Here is a 23389-nt window from a genome sequence, read left to right on the forward strand (position 1 = left end):
GGGAATGGCTATTTTCCTTCAAGAAATAATAATTAAGCTAGTTGGTGAGAAACTTGTTGACGTATTTTTGAAGAATTTAAGACAAAAGTTTGAGGAAAAGATGCTGGAATTAACAAATGATTGGAGAAAGGCAAAGTAGTAAAAGTACATGAAAGGTTTGACCTGCACACATCTTTACTATTTATTGAGTTGATTAAGCAATAAAAACAGTATTTTTTTCCAGAGTAGATTGAAAGTTCTCTCAGGCCTATCAATACTTTATTTCTAATAATTTAAAAAAGTGGTCAAGGGTTGTGGATGAAATTGCCAAAATCCCCCTGGTATATATAATCTCTCCTTAAGGGTTCTGGCATTTTCTGAATTGCCTACAAGGAGTATTACCCCAAGACAAGCTTTGATTAATTTAAATGTTATTGGCAAGTTAGAGTTCCTTTCTTAACATGAAATTGTAGCTCTCAGTGCCATCTGGTTACTAGAAACCAATTGTGTTACTGAATTACCAGAAGTTATTCCTGGCATGGTGGTGACCATGTCAGAAAAGTTGTCCTGTGAGCACTTGGTACAGGAGTCCAATCCCTTAAGGAGTAGGGATAAAAGGGAATTTGCTCCTAGACCAGTTGACCTTTGTAAAGCCCTTCTGAAGCACTGATGAGGCCTCACTTGGAGTATTGTAAGAAGTTCTGGGCCCCTTACTTAAGAAAAGGATGTGTTGACTTTGGAGAGGGTTCAAAGGAGGTTCACAAAAATGATTCCAGGATTGAAAGGCCTGTTATATGAGGAGTGTTTGATGCCTCTGGGCCTCTACTCACATGAATTCAGAAGAATGAAGTGGGATCACATTGAAACCTATTGAATGTTGGAAGGCCTAGATAGACTGGATGTGGAGAAGATGTATCAAAATATGGTGGAGTCTCAGACTAGAGAGCAAAACCTCAGCATAGAGGGACATCTATTTAGAATGGAGGTGAGGAGGAATTTCTTTACCCTGAAGGTGGTGAGTCTGAAATTGGTTGCCACAGGTGGCTGTGGAGGCCAGGTCATTGGGTGGAGGTTGATAGGTTCTTGATTAGTTGGAGATGAAAGATTACAGAGAGAAGATAGGAGAATGGGGCTGAGAGGGAAATGGATATGTCTTGATGCAATGGCAAAGCAGACTTGATGAACCAAATAGCCTAATTCTGCTCCTATGTCTTATAATCTTCCTGCAAACATCTGTGGACTGGTGTCTAGATTGGGAGAACTATCCAACAGGCCGGTTGAGCAACAGCCTAATGATCTTATTTGTGAAATCATTCCTTCTGAGCATTTACCAGGCCCTTCCAACATATCTGTCACAACAGCAGAATAGATTCACCATTGGTGGTGGAGCAATTTAATTTTGGAGAGAGAGAGTGGTCCCTAGAGTCCATGAATTTTCAGGACATAAAGTCAAAATTTGCCTGCTGTTAATTATTGCCTCAAAAGGACTCAAGCAGGCTTCAATTATACCAGACCCTAAGAAAGACGTGGTAACCTGCCTTGATGACCATCTTCCATTAGCACTTGCATCCACTGTTATGAAGTGCTTTGAAGGGTTAGTGATGAAACACATCAACTCCTGCCTGACTCTGCTTAGGCCTGCTCCAATTTTCTTCTACCATCACAACAGGTCCACAGCAGATGCCATTTCATTGGCTCTTCATACTCAATCCTGGAATATCTGGACAGTGAAGATGTATACAATAGCATGCTTTTCATTGACTACAGCTGCACATTCAGTATTATCACTGTTTCAAGACCTTGGCCTCAATACCTCCTTGTGCAACTGGACCCTCCTTTTCCTCATTTACCAGTCAGTTGGTATTGGCAACAATATCTCCGCAATCTGCATCAAGTTCACAAGGCTGTGAGCTTAACCCGCTGTTTTTTCACTTTATTCTTATGGCTGTGAGACTAATCACAGCTTCAATGCCATATTTAACTTTGCTGATGACATCACTGTTGTTGGCAAAATCAGAAGAGGTGACATCAGAATATAGGAGGCAGATTGATAATCTGTCTAAGTGGTGTCACAACAATAACCTCTTACTCAATGTCAGTAAGACCAGGGTGCTGATTATTGACTTCAGGAGGAGGAATTTGGAGGTCCATGAGTCAGTTCTCGTCAGGGGACCAAGAGCGGAGTGACTTTAAATTTTTCAGTGTTATCATTTCAGGGGATCTGTCCTGGGTCCAGTATGTAACTGCCTTTACAGAGAAAGCATGGCATTGCTTCTACTTTTGTAGAAGTTTGCGAAGATTTGCATGTCCTCTACAATGTTGATATATTTCTATAGATCTGTGGTGGAGAATATATTGATTGATTGCATCATGGCTTGGTAAGGAAACACCAAAGCATTTGAATGAAAAACCTACAAAAATCATTGATATGACCAGTCTATCACGGGTAAAGCCCTTCTCACCATTGAACAAGGTTAATTTCATTATGGAAATATATATATTTTGAATATATATATTTTGATCTTTAAACTTTTCCTGAGTTTATTCCATAATCTCAGCCAACATCTGTAAGGCACACCTCCTGGAGTATGATGGAATACTGTCTACTTACCCAGATGAGTGCAGTGCCAACAATTCTGAAGAAACAGAGCAACCCACTTGATTGACATCTATCAACAACTCTTAAATTTTTATTTACTTTAGAACCAGTGCACAGTGGCTGTAATGTGTATGATCCACAAAATACACAATAATTACTAATCCAGGTTATTCTGACAGTACCTTTCTGATGCTTTAATACTTATTCTAATTTGAGAAGAATGCTACCCTACAGCACTACAGGAATACCTTTGTTGGAATGATTGTAACAGTTCAAGAAAGTGGCTCTCCTTCTCAAGAGGTACTAGTGATGGGAAATAAATGTTGTTCCTACCACTTTGCCCAGATCATCAAAATAAATTGAGTAAAAACTCATCTTTTTGAGGAAGACCATTTCAAAGATGCATGATTCTATTCAGAGAAATAATTTTACCTAGTTTCCATATTAATTGGAGATTAATTTTCAAACCCCTTTGTCCAGATCTTTTCACAGAAAGAAGCATCTTGATATCCTCCATCTCTCACGGTCTTGTGTTTCAATAAATTCTTTCTCATTCTTTACTCTGACATGTACTAGCCTTTCCTGTCAAACCTCAAGACAACTTGCTGTTCCAGGCATTGGTGTAGTTGACCTTCTCCGAAATGTTCCACTGCATGAATGTCCAACCTTAAAGTAGGGCACTGATTTTGTACATATATTCCAGATGTGGTCTCACCAGTGCTTAAATGAATCATGACTTCCCTACTTCTCTATTCATTTCTTCTAGGAATAAAGGATAATATTATTAACCTTCCTAATTACTTGCTACACTTGCATTCTAGATTTTAAGACTGATGCTCTTTGATCTTCCTCTATATGTTTCGATAATGTACATTATTTTTCCAGCCAAAGTGGATATTCTGAATTGCAGATCTGTATCCGTTCACTTAACCTATGTATCTTTGTTTATTCCATATCATCTTCTCAGCTTGCATTTAAAAAAAAAATCTGCTGTATCTTTTGAGTCTTCATCAAATTTTGCAATCATGTTGTTGGTATTTCAGTCAGGTCATTTTTATAAAAATGTAAAATGTTCACAGTGACACTTCATTTACTGCATGTTGCTTTTGAGGCAAAGGTACTTCTTTGCCTATTCTGTTTTCTGTTAGCCAGCTAAACCATATCAATATGTCAGTCATTATGTTACTTTATATGAGGGGTGGTTGATATGTTCGTGGCCCAAGGTTGAAGGAGTCATTTTCAGTAAACCAAGCGCATTTATTTTTCAACATAGTCCCCTCCTACATTTATACACTTAGTCCAGTGGTCCTGGAGCATACGGATCTTGGACCTCCAGGAAGTGTCCACAGCAGGGGTGATTGATAACATGTATCCCCTGCTTTATGAATGTTCTCTTTACACCACTTTGCCTTTACAGAAGACCTACATTAGTAATCTGTTTTCGCATTACAAAGAGGATTTTCACTTTTACAAAAATTTTTCTCATATAAGTTAATGGTTCTTACATTAGTAACCTGTTTTCGCATTACAAAGAGGATTTTCACTTTTACAAACATTTTTCTCATATAAGTTAATGGTTCTTCGCTTTATGCCATTTTGGCTTAAGAAAGGTTTCATAGGAACACTCTACGTTTGTAAAGGGGGGGGAACACCTGAATTTTGAGGCCTAAGGTAGAAGGAGATGAGTTATACAGCTCTCTTTAATGCACATGCAGTTCAAATCTTTGAGTGATTATGCAGAAAGTTTGAAGTTAATAACTCATTGGGGTGATTGATAAGTTCGTGGCCTAAGGTAGAAGGACATGAGTTATTAACCTCAAACTTTCTGCATAATCACTCAAAGAGATGACCTGCATGTACATGTAACAAGAGCTGTATAACTCATCTCCTTCAGGCCACAAACTTATCAATCATCCATCTGTGGACACTTACTGGAGGTCCAAGATCCGTATACTCCACGACCGCTGGACTAAGTGTGTAAATGCAGGAGGGGACTATGTTGAAAAATAAATGTGCTAGGTTTCCTAAAATTGACTCCTTCTACATTAGGTTGTGAACGTATCAATCACCTCTCGTATTACTTCTGCTTAAAATGGCATCAAGCTGTGGTCTTCGTCGAGATCATGACTTGGACTTGGTTGTCTTTTTAGTTGATTTTTAATTCATAGAGATGGATTAGGGACAGCGTGGAGTTAGAGGTCAGGTTATGGTTCAAGGACAGGCTTGTGGGGAAATTAGAGGTCAGGTTGGAACCTATGTCTCCGCTCTGTGTTCAAATGCCAGCAATGCATATGTGGAACGAAAGGCATTCATGGGTGTATGTTGGGCGGGCAGACCAGCAAGGATATGTGTTGGTGTCTTCTCAACATCCCCCCCACTCCACCCACCTCCCCCAGCTCTTTGTGGTAGATTCTATATGGGCAAGAGGCATGTGGGCCAGTAGCCCCTATGTGTGTGAGTCAGTGAGATTGGAGTTCTGGCTAGTGTTCGGGATCCTGTCTTTGGAGAATCTGGCTCTTGAGGCCTGGTGTTTGGGGTCCTCATGAAGTGTCTTCATTCATCATCATCGGCAAGTCCTGGTATATATGTTGAAGATTGAAGCCCAAAGATTGATCAGACATTGAGGCCTGGTGGCCGGAGCTTTGAGTCCGATGTGAATCCAATGTCTGTGAGGCTGGAGGCTGGAGGCTGGAGATAGCCTGTCTTGGGGTTGGAGAACTGTTTATGTGCATGAGTGGATGAGTGCAAGGAAAGAACAGGACCTCTGTTTCTGTTGTTTTGGTGCTTGTTGTGTCTGTTTTGTATTGTTTTTCTGTGTTATGTGTTGCTTTGAGCATTGAGGGCATGCTATGTTGGTGCTGGAATGAGGGCCAAACTTGCATGCTGCCCCCAGTATATATTTAGGTCGTGTTAGTTGTTAATGCGAGCGATACACTTCACACTATTTCGATGTACATGCTGTAGCAATGTACTACATACAGAGCTAGAGACAATGACACACAGTAAGTCATTTGTGTGTCATTGTCTCTAGCTCTGTATGTAGTACAAACTTCAAACTTCGCAGTGCTGGCATTTAATCCCTAGCGTCTGTCCTCTCCGGGCGGAAATGACGTCAGAGGTGCATTACCAAAGTCTCCCCCTGCACGCTGGCTATTTGTGAGCTGGTTTGCCTGCGCAGAAAGTGGGTCACCAAATAACCCCTCCCCCCCCAGAACCGGCGATATACCCCCCAGTGTCCACAGTCTGGATCAGCCTCTGTTTGGGAGGTCTGCCTCTGCGCTGTGGTGTCTGAACCTCGACCGGCTGTGCCAAGTCTACATGGACTGGTTTGAGTTGGTCCACCGTGAAAACCTCCTCTCTCCCCACAATGTCCAGAACGTACGGGGACCAGTTGTTGTTGATCACCTTGAGCAGCCCCTCGTATGGCCGCTGTAGTGGTGCCTGGTGCCCGCCCCTTCGTACAAACACAAACTTACAGTTTTGCAGATCTTTGGGTACATGGGTCGGGGTCCGTCCGTGCTGTGAAGTCGGTATGGGGGCCAGGTTGCCGAGCCTTTCGTGTAGTCTGTCCAGGACTGCTGCGGGATCTTCCTCTTGCCCCCTTGGGGCTGGTATGAACTCTCCTGGGACGGCCAGGGACGCGCCGTACACCAAATCGGCCGACGAGGCGTGCAGATCCTCTTTGGGTGCTGTGCGAATTCCAAGCAGGACACAGGGAAGCTCATCCACCCAGTTAGGTCCTCTCAGGCGGGCCGTGAGAGCTGACTTCAAGAGACGGTGGAAGCGTTCCACTAGTCCGTTGGACTGTGGGTGGTAGGCAGTCGTGTGGTGTAGCTGCGTTCCCAACAGGCTGGCCATAGCCAGCCACAGGCTGGAGGTGAACTGGGTGCCTCTGTTGGAGGTAATGTGGGCCGGTACCCCGAAGCGCGCTACCCAGGTTGCAATCAGTGCTTGGGCGCAGGAATCGGCAGTTGTGTCGGTGAGCGGGACCGCCTCTGGCCACCTCGTGAACCGGTCTACCATAGTTAAAAGGTACCGCGCTCCTCGGCCCACGATATCCACATGAATGTGGTCGAACCTCCGGTGGGTGGGGTCGAACTGCTGTGGCGGGGCTTTAGTGTGCCTCTGCACCTTGGCTGTTTGGCACTGCGTGCACGTTCTGGCCCATTCACTCACCTGCTTGGAAGACCGTGCCACGCGAACTTGCTGGAGATGAGCCGGACGGTTGTCCTGATAGATGGGTGACCCAAACCCTGTATGGAGTTGAAAACTCGCCGCCTCCAGGCTGCCGGGACAATGGGGCGAGGTTGGCCGGTAGCCACGTCGCACAGGAGGGTCCTATCACCTGGGACTACGAGAAAGTCTTGCAGCTGCAAACCCGAGACTGCAGTCCTGTAGCTGGGCATCTCGTCGTCTGCCTGCTGCGCCTCCGCCAGTGCTGCATAGTCCACCCCCAGGGACAGGGCCTGGACAGCTGGTCTGGAGAGTGTGTCCGCCACGACGTTGTCCTTTCCCGAGACACGCTGGATGTCCATCATGTACTCGGAGATGTAAGGCAGATGTTGCTGCTGGCAAGCCGACCAGGAATCGGACACCTTTGTGAACACAAAGGTCAACGGTTTGTGGTCTGTGAACGTGGTGAACGGCCTGCCCTCTAAGAAGTACCTGAAATGCAGGATTGCCAGATACAGTGCCAACAGCTCCTGGTCAAAAGCACTGTACTTGAGTTCGGTTGGTCGTAGGTGCTTGCTGAAGAACACCAGGGTTTGCCAGCTCCCTTTGATGAGTTGCTCCAGCACCCCACCGACTGCTGTGTCAGATGCGTCCACTGTGAGGGCGGTCGGAACATCAGATCTGGGGTGCACCAGCATCGCGACATCTGCCAAGGCTTCCTTGGCTTTAACGAAAGTGGCTGCGGCCTCCTCGTCCCAAGTAATGTCCTTGCCTTTACCCAACATCAGGGTGTACAAAGGGCGCATGATACGGGCTGCTGAGGGGAGGAAACGGTGGTAGAAGTTCACCATACCAACGAACTCCTGCAGGCCTTTGACCGTGTTGGGCAGGACAAAGTAGCAGATCGCGTCTACCTTGGCGGGCAGAGGTGTTGCCCTGTATAATTAAAAATGGAACTGACTACCTACTAAGCCATGAGCTTATGTTTTTACACCAGGAACTTCTGTAACCACAAAGCCTATATTGATCAAATACAATTTACCTTCCTTAAAACAATGAAGGAGCATTAAGTGCTCTGCTATAATGCTTTTAAAATGGCTTCTGGTATTTTCAGTATAGTAGCTAATAAACTAATTGCACTGTAGCTTACTGTGTTGTCTTTTTCCACTATATTCCCAACAGTTACCTTTTGTATTTTCCAAACTAACAGCACTTGCAGTGAATTAGAGAATTGTGCAGAATTAAACCCAATGTATCAACCATCAGGACCCAGACAATTGTCAACCCACAGCTCCAACAATTTGCCCAGTACAAGTGATTGATGCCTTCTATTTCTCCCATTCGGTTACCTTTTTACAGTTGTTTCAGTGTTGTTACTTGTATCCTCAATAATGAAGGACTGGCTTTATTTTTTTAGTATTTAGTATTTGTTCCCAAGACTTGTTTTGCTCATTTTGTTAGCTTTTGAAAATGAGAGGGGTTGAGTGGGGGAGGGAGTTTGAAAAAGAACTGTAGAAACTCTTATTGCCTGTTTAACATTTCTCTCAAGCTTTATCTTGTAAAGTAATTCTTCCTTACCTTTCAGTTATTTTTTAAAATGCTATCTATGTACAATTCTACCTTGAATTTTTTTCTTTGCTTATGACTAATGTTATCTCTCTGTGGTGTTTTCTTTTGTTGTAATATATTCTTTATTTTGAAATATCACCTCGAATCTCTGGTGTTTCACTTTGACTAATATTCTTAACTGAATTTAGCTACTCATTTTAGCTAGCAATTATTTCAAGCCTTCATAGTTAATGATGATTATGGTGCAACAGAGATTATTCTTCTCATTTATTCTAATGCCATTATTCGCTTACAGGGACACTTCAAAAATTGTATTTTTTTGGTGTAATTGCTGGATGCATGCCCCTTCACTATAAATGTCCCAATCTATGGTATCTTGCAGTTACCACAGATTGATAGACCATTCGACATTGATCTTGTCAGTGCAATGGTTCTCAGGCTGATCTGCAGGGACTGTCAAATAAATAGAAAAAGCTGCCCTATAGTCAAAATAAGTTTTAAAAAAGGATGACAGTTGTCTCATAAAATCATACCTTGCAAATGGCATGCTAAATGCACATGAGGCTATTTCTCTTCTTGAGAATTTCTAGTTTACATCAAGACTTGTTACTCCACTATTTAAGATGGGTGGGAGGCAGCAGAAGGGAAACTATAGACTTGTTAGCCTGATGTCAGTGGTTGGGATGTTGTTAGAATCAATTGTTAGGGATGAGATTATGGAGTACCTGGAGACACATGACAAGATAGGCCAAAGCCAGCATGGTTTCCAAAAGGAAAATCCTGCCTGACAAATCTACTGCAATACTTTGAGGAAATTACGAGTCAGATAGACAAAGGAGATATAATAGACCTAGTGTACTTGGATTTGCTGAAGGACTTTGACAAGCTGCCGCACATGAGGCTGCTTAGCAGCATAAGTGCCCATGAAATTACAGGGAAGTTACTAGCATGAGTGGAGCATTGGCTGGTCAGTAGAAAATGGAGTGGGAATAAAGGGATCCTATTCCGGCTGGCTGCCAGTTACCAGTGGAGTTCCACAGGGGTTGGTGTTGGGACCGTGGCTTTTTACGATGTATGTCAATGATTTGGACTGTGGTATTAATGGATTTGTGGCTAAATTTGCTGATGATACAAAGATAGGTGGAGGAGTGGGTAGTGTTGAGGAAACTGAGAGCCTGCAGAAAGACTTGGATAGTTTAGGGGAATGGGTAAAGAAGAGGCAAGTGAAATACAATGTTGCAAAGTATATTGTCATGCACTTTGGTGGAAGAAATAAATGAGCAACTATTATTTAGATGGGGAGGGATTCAGAGTGCAGAGATGCAAAGGAACTTTTGAGTCCTCGTGCAAGATACCGTAAGGGCTAACCTCCAGGTTGAGTCGGTTTGTAAATGTAATGTTGGCATTCACTTCTACAGGTATAGAATAAATGAGAAGGGATGTGATGCTGAGGCTCTATAAGGCACTCGTGAGACCACACTTGGAGTATTGTGTGCAGTTTTGAGCTCCTTATTTAGAAAGGATACACTGATATTAGAGAGGGATCAGAGAAGATTCACAAGAATGATTCCAGGAATGAAAGGGTTACCATACGAAGAATGTCTGGCAGTTCTTGGGCTGTATTCCCTGGAATTCAGGAGAATGAGGGGGTATCTCATAGAAGCATTTCAAATGTTAAGAGGTCTGAGCAGATTAGATATGGCAAAGTTATTTCCCATGGTAGGGGATTCTAGGACAAGCTGGCACAACTTCAGGATTAAAGGGCGCCCTTTTAGAACACAGATGCGGAGAAATTACTTTAGTCAGAGGGTGGTAAATCTGTGGAATTTGTTGCCACAAGCGGCTGTGGAGGCCAAGTTATTGGGTGTATATAAGGCAGAGATAGACGGGTTCTTGATTAGCCAGGGCATCAAAGGGTATGGGATGAAAGCAGGAGAGTGTGGATGACTGGAAGAATTGGATCAGCCCATGATTGAGTGGCAGAACAGACTCTATGGGCTGAGTGGCCTGCTGCTGCCACTATATCTTATGACCTTATGGACTTCACCCAGCAGAGGTGGAATGTGACTGCAGGGAATAGACCTGTGACCTTCAACTTTGATTTTGGATACCATGAAGTCTCACAGCGTCAGGTCAGCCATGGTCAAGGAGACGTCTTCCTGGTAATCATATTTCTTCAGGTCATAAAACAGAGCTCTTCCATGTTGAACACCATTTGTTAAAAGCCCTTAAAGTAAAAAGGGCATAAAATGCACTCAGTGGGAGATCTTCAATGTTCATTACCAGTAGTGTCTCTGTAACACCACCTCTGAGCCTTGTTTGCAGCATCAGTTAGTCCTCCAATTGCAATCAAGTCAGTGATTGATCCAAGTTCATTGGAGAGTCCAGAAGGGCATGCGGAGAGCAGCACCAGAAAATTGGGGAGAGAAGCTTTAAAACAGATGCAAATTTGATGAAGCTGCAATACTGGGCTACATGTGCTTGCCATGCAGTTCACGTGGCTATGTGGTCACAGATCAGATCCTTGTAATTCTGTCACATTTTATTCTGAATAAAGTGGAAGACAATTATACAAGAAGAAATGGATGCACGAGATCTAAGAATATTCTTATCCCTAATGACAGACCCAGCATGAATGTGGAAGTATTCATTACCATATTCAGCCAGAAGTGACAGGTGGCCAAATCAGATTTGCTTCCACATGAGCCCAAATGCATCACAGAAATCAATATTCAACCAGCTTGACTCATTATGCATCCTAGAGTGAAAGTGTTGAGAACACTGGCTTTCACGAAGAATATAGGAATATATTGGACATAACAAGGAAAATATCATTTCTACTAGAGGGCATTATGTTCTCTTTAGCCATTCATATGCAATTTGTGGACCTGCCTACATATGAATTTGTTCCCAGGCTCCATTTGAAATGTTGGCGAGCAAATATCTGTATACGTGTACGCACTTGGGAACCTGTGTAAAATACAGTGAATATTCAGACCATGTACGCCAACTGGCTCCTTGTGTAACATTGCAGCTGCTGTTATTAAAAGTGTGATCTTTGTTTACACAGCTGCAATGTAGTTTTTATGCTGGTAACTGCTTGTAATCATCAATATATTCAGTGGTATTTAAATTGTTTTATGTATTGTTATATTTAGAACAGTTTTTGAGCATATTTCTCTTTTTCTTGGATATGATGCGGTAAATTGGGTGCACAGAAGAGGATCTTCGTCTGTCTCTATTCATACAAGATAAATTGGTCGTCCTCTTTATCCAAAAGATTGAGGATTGAGTTTACTGAAAGCGTACACTCCAGTACCTACAGGCACTTCCTTTCCGTTAGTACAATGGCTAAATTGAAAAATTGCTTAGGCATGTTGTGCTCAGAGCTATAATTCAAATTCAAACTACAACACAAATTATATAGATACTGAAATTATTGAGCAACACAAAAAATACTGGAAGAACTCAGCAGCAGGTCAGGCAGCATCTATGAAGATGAACAAAGAGTAGTTGTTTCAGGCTAAGAACCTTCATCAGGATTGGAAGTGAAGGGTGAAGAAGTCAGAATAAAAAGGTGAGGGGGGAAGGGAACTTGCTAGAAGGTGACAGGTGCAAAGAGTCAGAGGGCAGCAGAGATCATCAAGGGGGAGCAGTGAGAGGGTCTCACTAAACAACTTTTGAAGAGGATTTTAAATTACTTAGGGTAGACACATCTCAAAAAATTTCGCAGTGGATCAGCAAATCGTAAAACAAGATTCTGCAGATGCTGCTACACTCAAAATGCTGGAGCAACTCAGTAGGTCAGGCAGCATCTATGAAAATGAATAAACAGTTGCTTTTGTGACAAAACCCTTCATCAGTACTGGAAAGGAAAGGGATAATGCCAGAATATGAAGATGGAGGAGGGGAAGGATAACAAGCTAGAAGTTGATAGGTGTGACGAGTCAGAGGAAGCAGCAGCATATATTACAGAGGGGGAGCTTCAGTGCAAGACTGCAGGAGTGTTAGATCTATTTATCTTCATCTGCTTCAGTGTTCTATAACTAACCTTTCCATCATAAAATCAGAAGTAGGGATGTCTATTGATGTTTTGGCATAGAAAATAGGAACATAAGTAAGCCATTTATCCCTTTCAGCCTGCTCTGCCATTCAATACAATTCTGACTGATTCTCTATTTCAGTGTTATATTCCTGCTGTTTTCCCATTTACTTTGACTTTTATTTCTAGAAATCTAGATAGTAAGATAATTTTCTCCTAATCTCATCAGCCTTCTGTGATCAGAATTCTTAGAGTTTGCTATTGTTTGGGTGAATAAATCTTTCTTTGTCGATGTCTGAACCCACATCCTGAATTGATGCTTCCTTGATTCTACGGACAGATTACACCTGAACCCAAGGGAGACAGTATCCTTGTGGGCGGGTTTGTTAGAGCTGCTTGGGAGGTTTTAAATTAATTTGGCACAGGGATGGGAACTGGTGTGATTGTGCTGAAGATGGGGTGGTTGGATTACAAACAGAGGATGCCTGTAGTGAGACTGCTAACAGGGAGACGCTGATGATGGGGCGAAGTTGCAGACAATGGGATGAGTTGAATGTAGAAGGCAGACAAAATCAAAAAGGGTGAACAGAGGGCTGGAAGTGTTATATTTGAATGCATACAGTACACAGAATAAGATGGATGAACTTGTAGCACAGTTATAGATTGGCATGTATGACAGATCCCCAAGCAGTAGTAAGACTGTGATCTACAAATTACAATGGGAGATAGAAAATGTATGTTAAAAGGGTAATGTTACAATAGTCATGAGGGATTTCAATATGTAGGTAGATTGGAAAAGTCAGGTTGATGCTGGATCCCAAGAGGGGAGAATTTGTAGAATGCCTGTGAGATGGCTTTTTAGATCAGCTTGTGGTTGAACCCACCAGGGGATCGGCTACTCTGGATTAGGTGTTGCGCAATGAACCGGAATGGATTAGAGAACTTGAGGTAAAGGAACCTTTAGTGGCAAGTGATCATAATATGATAGAATTCACACTACGATTTGAGAGGAAGGAGCTAAAATCAGATGTGTCAATATTATAGGGATGTAAAGGGATTTACAGAGGGATGAGAGGTGGCCAAAATTGATTGAAAGGGACCACTTACAGGGATGATGCCAGAGCAGCAATGGTTAGAATTTCTGGGAGCAATTTGGAGGCGCAGGATATATACATTGCAAAGAAATAGTATTCTAAAGGCAGGATTACACAACTGTGACTGACGAGAGAAACTGAAGCCAATATAAAAGCTAAAGAAAGGGAATATAATAGAGCAAAAATTGGTGGAAAGTTAGAAGATTGTAAAACTTTTAAGAATCAGATGGCAACTAAAAAAGATATAAAGAGAGAAAAGGTGGAATACGAAGGTAAACTAGCCATTAATTTTAAAGAAGATATCAGAAGTTTGTTCAGATAGATGAAGTGTAAAGGAGAGGTGAAAATGGATTTTGGATGACTGGAAAATTATGCTGGAAAGTTTGTAATGGGGGACAAGGAAATTATGGAAGAACGAGATAAGTATTTTAGAAACGTAGAGAACCTACTGCATGATTCAGGCCCTCAGCCCACAAAGTTGTGCCGAACATGTCCTTACCTTAGAAATTACTAGGCCTACCTATAGGCCTAAATTTTTCTGAGCTCCAAAAGTCTCTTAAACGGCCCTATTGTATCCGCCTCCACCACCGTTGCCGGCAGCCCATTCCACGCACTCACCACTCTCTGAGTAAAAAAACTTACCCCTGACATCTCTTCTATATCTACTCCCTAGCACTTTAGACCTGTGTCCTCTTGTGGTAACCATTTCAGCCCTGGGAAAAAGTCTCTAACTATCCACAAGATCAATGCCTCTCATCATCTTGTACACTAGTATTAGTCTTCTTTGCATTAGTCTCTGTGGAAATGCTAGCAGTGTGTTGCAAGTTTGAGAGTGTCAGAGGGCAGAAGTATGTGAAGTTGCCATTACTAGGGAGAAATTTCTTGGGAAACTGGAAGATCTGAAGTTAGATAAGTCACCTGGACTAAATGGTTTACAGCCCAGGGTTCTGAAAGAGGTGGTTGAGAAGATTGTGGAGGCATTAGTAATGAACTTTCAAGAATCAGTCTGACCTCTGGTTGGGAAGCTGTTGGAGTTGATTTGTTAAGGATGTGGTTTTGGGGTACTTGGAGGCACATGATAAAATATGTTGTAGTCAGCATGGTTTCATCAAGGGAAAATCTTGCCTGAGAAATTTGTTGGAAATCTTTGAAGAAATACCAACCAGGATTGACCAAGGATAATTGGTTGATGTTATATACTTGTATTTTCAGAAGTCCTTTGACGTTGTGTCGCATGAGGCTCGTTAATAAGTGAAAACCCTATGGTATTTACAGGAAATACACTAGCATGGATTGAACAGTGGCTGATTGGCAGGAGGGAAAGAGTGGGAATAAAAGGAGCCTTTTCTGGTTGGCTGCCAGTAACTGGTGCTGTTCCACAGGGGTTTATGTTGGGACAGTTACTTTGTGCATTATATATCAATGATTTGGATGATGGAACTGATGGCTTTGTGGCCAACTTTGCAGACGATACAAAGAGGTAGAGGGACAGCTAGTTTTGAGGAAGTAGAGAGGCTACAGAAGGATTTGGACAGATTAGGAGAATGGGCAAGAAGTAGCAGATGGAATACAGTGTAGGAAGTGTATGGTCATGCATTTTAGTAGTAGAAATGAAAGGGTTGACTATTTCAAAATGAAAAGAAAATTCAAAAATCTGAGGTGCAATGGAACTTGGGGGTCCTCGTGCAGGATTCTTTAAAGGTTAATTTGCAGGTTGAGTTGGTGATGAAGAAAGCAAATGCGATATTAGCATTCATTTCAAGAGGACTAGAATATAAAAGCAAGGATATAATATTGAGGCTTTATAAAGCAACAGTGAGGCCTTACTTGGAGTATTGTGAACAGTTTCGGGCCCCTTATCTAAGAAAGGATGTGCTTACATTGGAGAGTGTTCAAAAGAGGTCTGCTGAGTTCCTCCAGCATTTAGTGTGGTGTTGCTTGGATTTCCAGCATCTGCAGATTTTCTCTTGTTCATGAAAAAGATTCCAGCATTGAAAATGTTATCATATCCGGAGCGTTTGCTGGCTCCGGGCCTCAACTCACTGGAACCCAGAAAAATGAGGGGTGACCTCTTTGAAACCTATTGAATGTTGAAAGGCCTTGATATAGTGGATATGGAGAGGATGTTTCCTCTGGTGGGAGAGTCTAAAATCAGAGGACATAGCCTCATGGATAGAGTGATATCGTTTTAGAATGCAGATGAGAAGGAATTTCTTTAGCCAGAGGTTGATAGATTCTTGATTAGTTAGGGCATGAAGGGATGTGGGGAGAAAGCAAGAGATTAGAGTTGAGAGAAAAAATGGATCATCCATGATAGAATGTCAGAACGGACTTGATGGACCAAATGACCTAATTCTGCTCCAGTATTTTACAATCAAAGATGTTTTATTTGCACCTAAACTGTCAAGCTGTGTCAGAGTTTTGTAATTTTGTTGAGTCTCTATTTATAAAGGGTATGATGACAGAACACTTTGGAAAATATTAATGAGACTAGAAAATCAACATAGATTTATGAAAAGAAAATGGTGTTTGGCAAACCTACTAGGATTTTTATTGACAATAAAATTGGTAGAAGTAAAAGGGAGAAATGTGGTTTATTTTGGCCTCTGCTGCACACAATATATATAGGATCATGCCTTGTCAGTCTAGTCTGTTTTTTTTTACAATAGTTCCATGATGTTCGGAATTAATTCAATAATGTTTCATGGCAATTACTACGTCGTAAGATTTTCCTTCCGTTTGGTATTGTGAGTAGAACTGAGCAAAATACACCAGGTATGGTCTCACCATATTGTAAAGGGACGTCTGTGTTCTTGTATTCAAACCTCTTGTAGTGAAGTCCAGCATCTGATTTGTTGCCTGAAATGTTTGCCACTCTTGCATATTTGTTTCAGTGATAGCTGTACAAAAGTTAGCCAGATACCTTTTGTACATACCCAAATTTATCATCATTTATTAATCCATGGCCTTCCAATTTTCTGCCAAAGTGGGGAGCAAACCAAGGAACTTGTGAAGGCTATGTCCCATTTATCTATGTTAGTGACCCACTTGGTCAGTTTTTCTCTGTTGCCTTGGAGACTCAGCATCGCCTTCACAATTCATCATTCTACCAAGCTTCATTGGCCAACTTGGAAATAATTACATTGTTTCCTTATCTATATGATTATTACAAGTTGTGAGTAGCTTAGGCTCAAGCATTGATCCCTGTGATACTTCAATTATCACTGCCTTACGGTATGAAAAAGTCATTTTTTTATTATTTGTGGTCTGGCAACCAATTTTCAGACCATGCCAGTATATTGTCTCCGTTCCTATTTACATTAACTTTGCACAGTAACTTTTGATATGGACTTTATCAAAAAAATCCTGAAAATCCAAATACAGCACATCTAGTGTTTCTCTCTTATTTCTTATGTCAATAATTCGAATGAACCTAAATTTGAACTTAGTTTAATGGAAACTAAGGTGTGAATAGTACTTACTAAATCATTTGGCCTGAAAACAAAATTTCTTTTTATCTGTGAATAGTAATTGCCTAAACAAATTTTCTTTACATTACGATGATGTGCTCATTTAAAATGCCAAAATTTGGTTCTGTCCACCAATACCTGAAAAACTGATCTATAAATTGTAATTTTGCTTCCTTGCTTGTTATTTGTTAGAGTTCTATGTTGGTGCTGAATTTGCAGGTTATTTAGCAATTCTGCATAAACTTCAACATTTTCTTATCCTGATGGGATTGTAGCTAAATTCGTTAATTAGACTTGCAGATGTGGAGGAACTGATGGTGTTGCAGAGGCAGGAATTCTCCAGAAGGACTTGGACAGGGTTGGGAGAGTTGGAAGTGGAAGATGATATACAGAATAGAGAAATGTGGGGTCAAGTAATTGTGTGTACTTATGTTGAAGATTGATAGGTTCTTGATTGGTAAGAGTTACAGAGAGAAGGTGGGAGAAAGGGGTTTAAAAAATAGCTATAATTGCTTGGTGTAGGAGACTCAATGGGCAAGGAGCCTAATTATGTAGTTGTGTCTCATATTCCATGGCAAGTGTCATGTCTTTTCCCCATTCAGGCAAACCCATTTAACAGCTGGGGGTAGCATCACATTTCTAGAGAACAGTATAACAATTTTCTGTAATGAGAACGTGTATCATCTGTGCGTTCATCAAGAAATGTGAGTTAGGAAAAACTGTTTACTTATTATTTTTTCTGTCTCATTTTGTGAGAAGCTTTATTCTGTATCTCAAAATTTTGGGTAGTGATTTGTGAACGTTTTTCATGTTGTAAATTTTTTTACCAATCCATTGAACTGTTGTAGATTTTGATCACTACAAAACAATTTTAGGCTGTTAATTAAATCTAGGTCATTAGTTAATTTAGACATCCTGAACATTTTTTGATTGTGGAGCATATTGTTGAGAAAACAGTCCTCCATATACTGTAGATTCATCACCACTTTTCAAACATGTAGGCTTTTGCCATTCTCAGGAAATGGAAAAAATATGTTGGTCTGTTATTTTACTGCTGCCAGTTGGATAGTGAACTTATGTCCTTTTATTTTACCCCTCAAAGTTTCCCCATGAATACAGTTTGTGTTCTCATCCATGATAAGAATGGTGTATTTTTCCCTGAATTATGTGTGCTTGTTTAAAGAATAGTTTATTGGTCCTTTACTTACTAACCTTAATCCAAATGTTTATCTGTGAATTTATTATTTGTATTGATTTAATTGTTAGCACCTTTTTCTTCTTTCTGTGTAGAGTAAAATACAATTTTTGAGTATTTAACATCTAATTTCCTTTGATTTGATTTTGAACTAAACATTAACATCTTAAATTAACTACAGTGCAGAATGTTTCCAATAAAGTAATTTACATTGGTGTTACTTAGAATTATAAGCTTATGATACTTTCTAAATTTCAGCTGTCACCCAACATTTTAGGTTTGGGGTGCTGTTATATATTACTTTCCAATACTTTGCTGACAAATTTTCTTTTACTTACAATTCTCAGTTGTAGATGCTGTATTATTTCATACTTCTATTGCCAATACAACTGAATCCTGATTTTTTTTTTGTATTTGTGAATCTGCTCCCAAATTGAATTGAAACAATAACATGATGATAAACATCAGATTTATTAGACTTGTTTATCAGGCTTGCTGTATGATGGGTTTATTTGCATCAATTAAGCCTGAATTTATTTCCCTAATTGGTTGAGAGTTTGCTTAAGACGACAAAATAAAGAAGCAGAATTAGGCCATTTAGCCCATCTGCTCCACCATTTAATCATGGCTGATTTAATTTTCCTCTCAACCCCAATCTCCTGCCTTCTGCCGGTATTCCTTCATGCCCTGACAAATCAAGAATCTATCAACTTCTGACTTAAATATACACAAAGACTTGGCCTCCACAGCTGCCTGTGGCAAAGAATTCCACAGATTTCCACTCTCTGACCAAAGAAATTCCTCCTCACCTCCATTCTAAAAGATTGCCCCTCTAGTCTGAGGCTGTGTCCTCTGGTCTTAGACTCTCCCACCATTGAAAATACCCCTTCCACATCCACTCTATCAATGCCTTTTACCATTTGATAGGTTTCAATGAGGTCATCCCTCACTCTTCTGAATTCTAATGAACACCGGCCGAGAGCCATTAAACACTCTTCATATGACAAGCCATTCAATTCTGGAATCAATTTTGTGAACCTCCTTTGAACCCTCTTCAGGTTCAGTACATCTTTTCTAAGATAAGGGACACAAACCTGCTCACAATACTCCAAGTGTTTCCTTAGCAGGGCTTTATAAAGTTTCAATATTACATCCTTGCTTTATATTCCAGTCCTGTTGAAATGAATGCCAACATTGCGTTTGCCTTCCTCACCATAGGCTCAACCTGCAAATTAACCTTCAAGAAATCTTGCACAAGGTCTCCCAAGTCCATTTGTGCCTTTCCATTTAGAAAATAATAAGAAGAAGCATGAGCCCTTAACTCGGAAGTGGAGTTATCGGGGCTCATACTTTTTGACGGTGTTTCCGTAGGAAGCTATTCATGTTTTTACGAGGCCGATTTGCTAGCTCAACACTCAACCTGACTTGGATTTGAACTCGGGAACCTTCGCTCTGGAGTCTGGCACTGATATTATTGTGTCACCAAGCTGAACTATTTAGAAAATAATTAACCTTTTAATTCTTCTATGAAAGTGCATTACCATACAGTTTCTGACTGCATTCCGTCTGCCACTTCTTTTGCCCATTCTCCTAATCTGTAGCTTCTCCACTTCCTCAAATCTGCTTGCCTCTCCATTTGTCTTCTTATCGTCTGCAAACTTTGCATCAAACCTATCAATTCTATCATCCAAAGCATTGACATATAACATAAAAAGAATCAGTCCCACCACAGACCCCTGTGGAACACCACTAGTTACCAGCAATTTCATTTAGTGTGGACTGAACACTCAGCTCTAGAAATGATTTTATAGCCTTTTTCAGCTTCATGTATCTCCACAATTGTTCTTCGAAAGTGCTCTGAAAGTTGTATGAGGCATGGTACACATAAACAGACCTTTCTGTAGAAGAGCAGGTTCTGTCAGTAACCTGACTCTGTGTCTTTTTCATTGGGCAGGGCACCTCTGCAGCCCACACCTCCAATTTCATTTGATTGATTGGAACACCTGACTCCAAGTGGCTTTTATAGAAGGCATTACACCAGAGGTTTTCCAGCAAATGCATGTAATATTGGATCATTTTCTCAAAAATAAATGAACAAGTATAATATTTTTTGTGTTATTTAATTGGGTTCTTTTTACCTAGTGTTAGGACTTGTGTGAAGATCTGATTGCATTTTAGGTCATATTTATGCAAAAATAAAGAAAATTCCACAGGATTCACTTTCTAGTACCACTGTACCTGCATATTGAAGTCCCTCATGACCATTGTAACATTGCCCTTTGATATCCATTTTCTATCTCCCATTGTAATTTATAGCCCGCATCCTTACTGCTGTTTGGGGGTCTGTATACCCTTGCAGTTCCTTAACTCTCTTCACAATGATTCAACACTTTCCAACCATGTCATCTCTTTCCATTGATTCAGTTTCATCTTTTACCAACAGAGCAACACCATCCCTCCTATCTTCCTGCCTATCCTTTTGATACAGTGTGTATCCTTAGACACTGAGCTCCTTGCAATAATCTTTCAGCCATGATTCTGCGATGCCTATTATGATATTGCAGTGAAAAACTGATCACAACTATTAATACATTTTTGTCTTATGGTCTTGTATATGCACATTATATGAGTATTTTTTCATATCTGGAACCCAGTCTTAGTCATGAGTATACATCTGCTGCTGCTCATATAGCAGATGTAGCTCTGTTGTAGTCCAGGAAACAAATTATTTTGCTTTGGTCTTTGATTCCCAGTAGTTTCATCATTGGACAGGTGGGCTTTCTGCAGTCTGTTATCTTTTGGGTAATTTGCCAGTTATCCATTCCTATTCTCAGAACTTTACCTTATTACACAAGCCTGCAGTTCATGGCATTAGAAAGCCTAATCTTGTGCATGAAAGACCTGCAGTAGAAGGATAAAAATGAGCTTTATTCATTATATCGTCACATTAAATTACTAGGCTGTCAGACTATTCGTGTTGATTTAAATGAATTTCTTAAGAATATCAGAATGGAGAAAACCATAGATTAGAATATTGTAAGCAATTTTTCAGCTTCTGAATATGTTCAGAGTCCAATATAACCAATTGCACTGCAGTTTTATGATTTAATTTTTCTAACTCTCTGTGAGCTTATATCATATTGATAGATTTGAAGCCCCATGATATCTTGTCTTAGAATTATAAGCTTAAAACAGTTGAATTTCATGAAGTATACACCAAAATGTTATAAATTTATCTATGCTTGTTTCAATTCTTAGGTGTGGGTTGGGAATTTGTAATTGCCCTTTTATTTAGGAATAGTTGTGCTCTGCCATCATAAAATGAGTTACCTTGTACCTTCAATTAAGCAGAGGTCACTCTACAGTGTTTTGGTGTATTAATGGGGATAACATTCAACAGTTTGACACTACTAAAGTTCCTATGAACTTGTATTTTGGGTGTTTTATATTATATACTTTTTGTTTGTCCCAGCCATAACTCATAGGAGCCAACTAAAAATTCAAGTAACATGTATACTAATAATTCAAAATGTTTTTTAAAACTTTGAATATTACCACTTTATTTTACACTCCAGGTTAAAAAGTTTTTCCTTTTTCTTATTTCTCAAAGTTTTTGTTGCTTTGTATCAGAACCAGAAATCAAAATTTATCTTACCAAATAATGGGAAATTTATTTTTTGCCTTGTGTTAACATAGTCAGCTTGACTCGGTTATTTTGCAGCTTCCCTCCAGGTGAGTATGGAATCACTCTGCTCTCCTGCGTATCGCAGGTTTACTGTTCAGCCTGTGGCAGTATGATAGTGCAGTGGTTAGCATAATGCTCCACAGCATCAGTGATTGGGGGGGGGGGGGTTCAATTCCTGCTTCTGTCTGTAAGGAGTTTCTTATGTTCTCCCCATGACCATGTGAGTTTCTTCCTGATGCTCTGGTTTCTTGCCACATTTCAAAGGCGTATGAGTTAGTAAGTTTTATTAAGTTATGGTCATGCTATCTTGGTGCCAGAAGGATAGCCCCCAGCACTTGTAGGCTGCCCCCAGCACATGCTCAGACAATGATCATTGATGCAAATAGTGTATTTTACTGTATGTACATGTTATAAATATCAAATGCAATATTAAGCAGACTGCTAAAAGTAAACTGGTACCTTGTTATTGAAAATGGTTTCACGGAGTTGGAAAACATTGAATTTTGGGATTTGAATAATTTTGATTTTATAAGTATAAGTCTCACAGGAATTAATGCAATTAATGCAGTCATCTCAATATACGCTAGTTAAATTTTACTTGGATATCTTTTTTGATAGCTTTTAGAAGTGTTTGACCTTTAATATCCCAGTATGGTCATTATAAAAAGACATTTACGACAGTTTTCTATGATTTTTTTTTAACTGATTGGTTGTGGTGTTTTTAGGTTACCAAACATCTGTTTTTGGTGTGTCTAGTGACTGCCTGTTAGAAAATTTGTCTGGAGTGAAAGTTAATGGCTGCACTGTGGAAGTTGTCCCCGCTTTACCACGACTACAAATTACTACCTCTTTGCCACGGTAGGAGATCTTAAATTGAAGCATTCATGCCCTTGTAAATTTCACATACTTTTTCTCCACTTCTGTTTGTGCTTGGCACCATTGAATTGTTATGTTCTGTTTATGCTGTTATGTAAATAAGTCTAGCATTGAATATGATTTTTCAAATAGCTTACTGATAAATAAGGTTGTAGATGAATTCATTGTTGCTGCTTCAGTGCTACACTGCAAACTTATTACAATATGTTTTACAAACACAAGTTTTGTTATTTTGAAAGACTAACGTTATTGCAGGAGTACTGTATGTGAATGTTATTTGCACTTGTGCATGCAATGAAGAGCACCCAGCCATTCAGTTATTGCAGCAGAACACAAACTGATTTATTCCTTGGTTAGAAATGGAGGTTTGCATCACTCACCTTTTCAGTATAGGTGGATTTGATTATTTTTTTCCCATGATATAGAAATTACTTTGAATAGATGTGCAGTTTAATGCCTATTTTCAGTTCACAGATGTGGGCAGAGCAGTTAGATTTGCTAACAATCATTGTAAGTCATTTCTCAGTATTGAACATCTTCATCCATCTCAAAAGCAGTGGCAAGAAAAGTTGTGTGTAAGCAGTCATGACTTTATTTAATACTATTGAGAACAGAATATCCTTTCTCTTTGCATGGGGTGGGGGAATGGATTATGCATATCTGGAAAAAGTTGTGGAAATTAAAGGCAATTGCAAAATGACACAAAT

General features: G+C 40.3%; 1 protein-coding gene across 8 annotated transcripts in view; it reads left to right on the top strand.

Moving 5' to 3' along the window:
* trappc9 (trafficking protein particle complex subunit 9) overlaps positions 1 to 23389 on the top strand; it is a 551561-nt gene that overhangs the window by 107726 nt on the left and 420446 nt on the right. For all 8 annotated transcript variants that reach the window (XM_059979921.1, XM_059979908.1, XM_059979899.1 and 5 more), the window contains one exon: positions 22532 to 22664. In XM_059979921.1, the coding sequence (XP_059835904.1) occupies positions 22532 to 22664 (133 nt within the window). The remainder of the gene's footprint in view (positions 1 to 22531; positions 22665 to 23389) is intronic.

The sequence above is a fragment of the Hypanus sabinus genome, chromosome 1 (genome assembly GCF_030144855.1).
Source record: "Hypanus sabinus isolate sHypSab1 chromosome 1, sHypSab1.hap1, whole genome shotgun sequence".
In the NCBI taxonomy this organism is placed as follows: domain Eukaryota; kingdom Metazoa; phylum Chordata; class Chondrichthyes; order Myliobatiformes; family Dasyatidae; genus Hypanus; species Hypanus sabinus.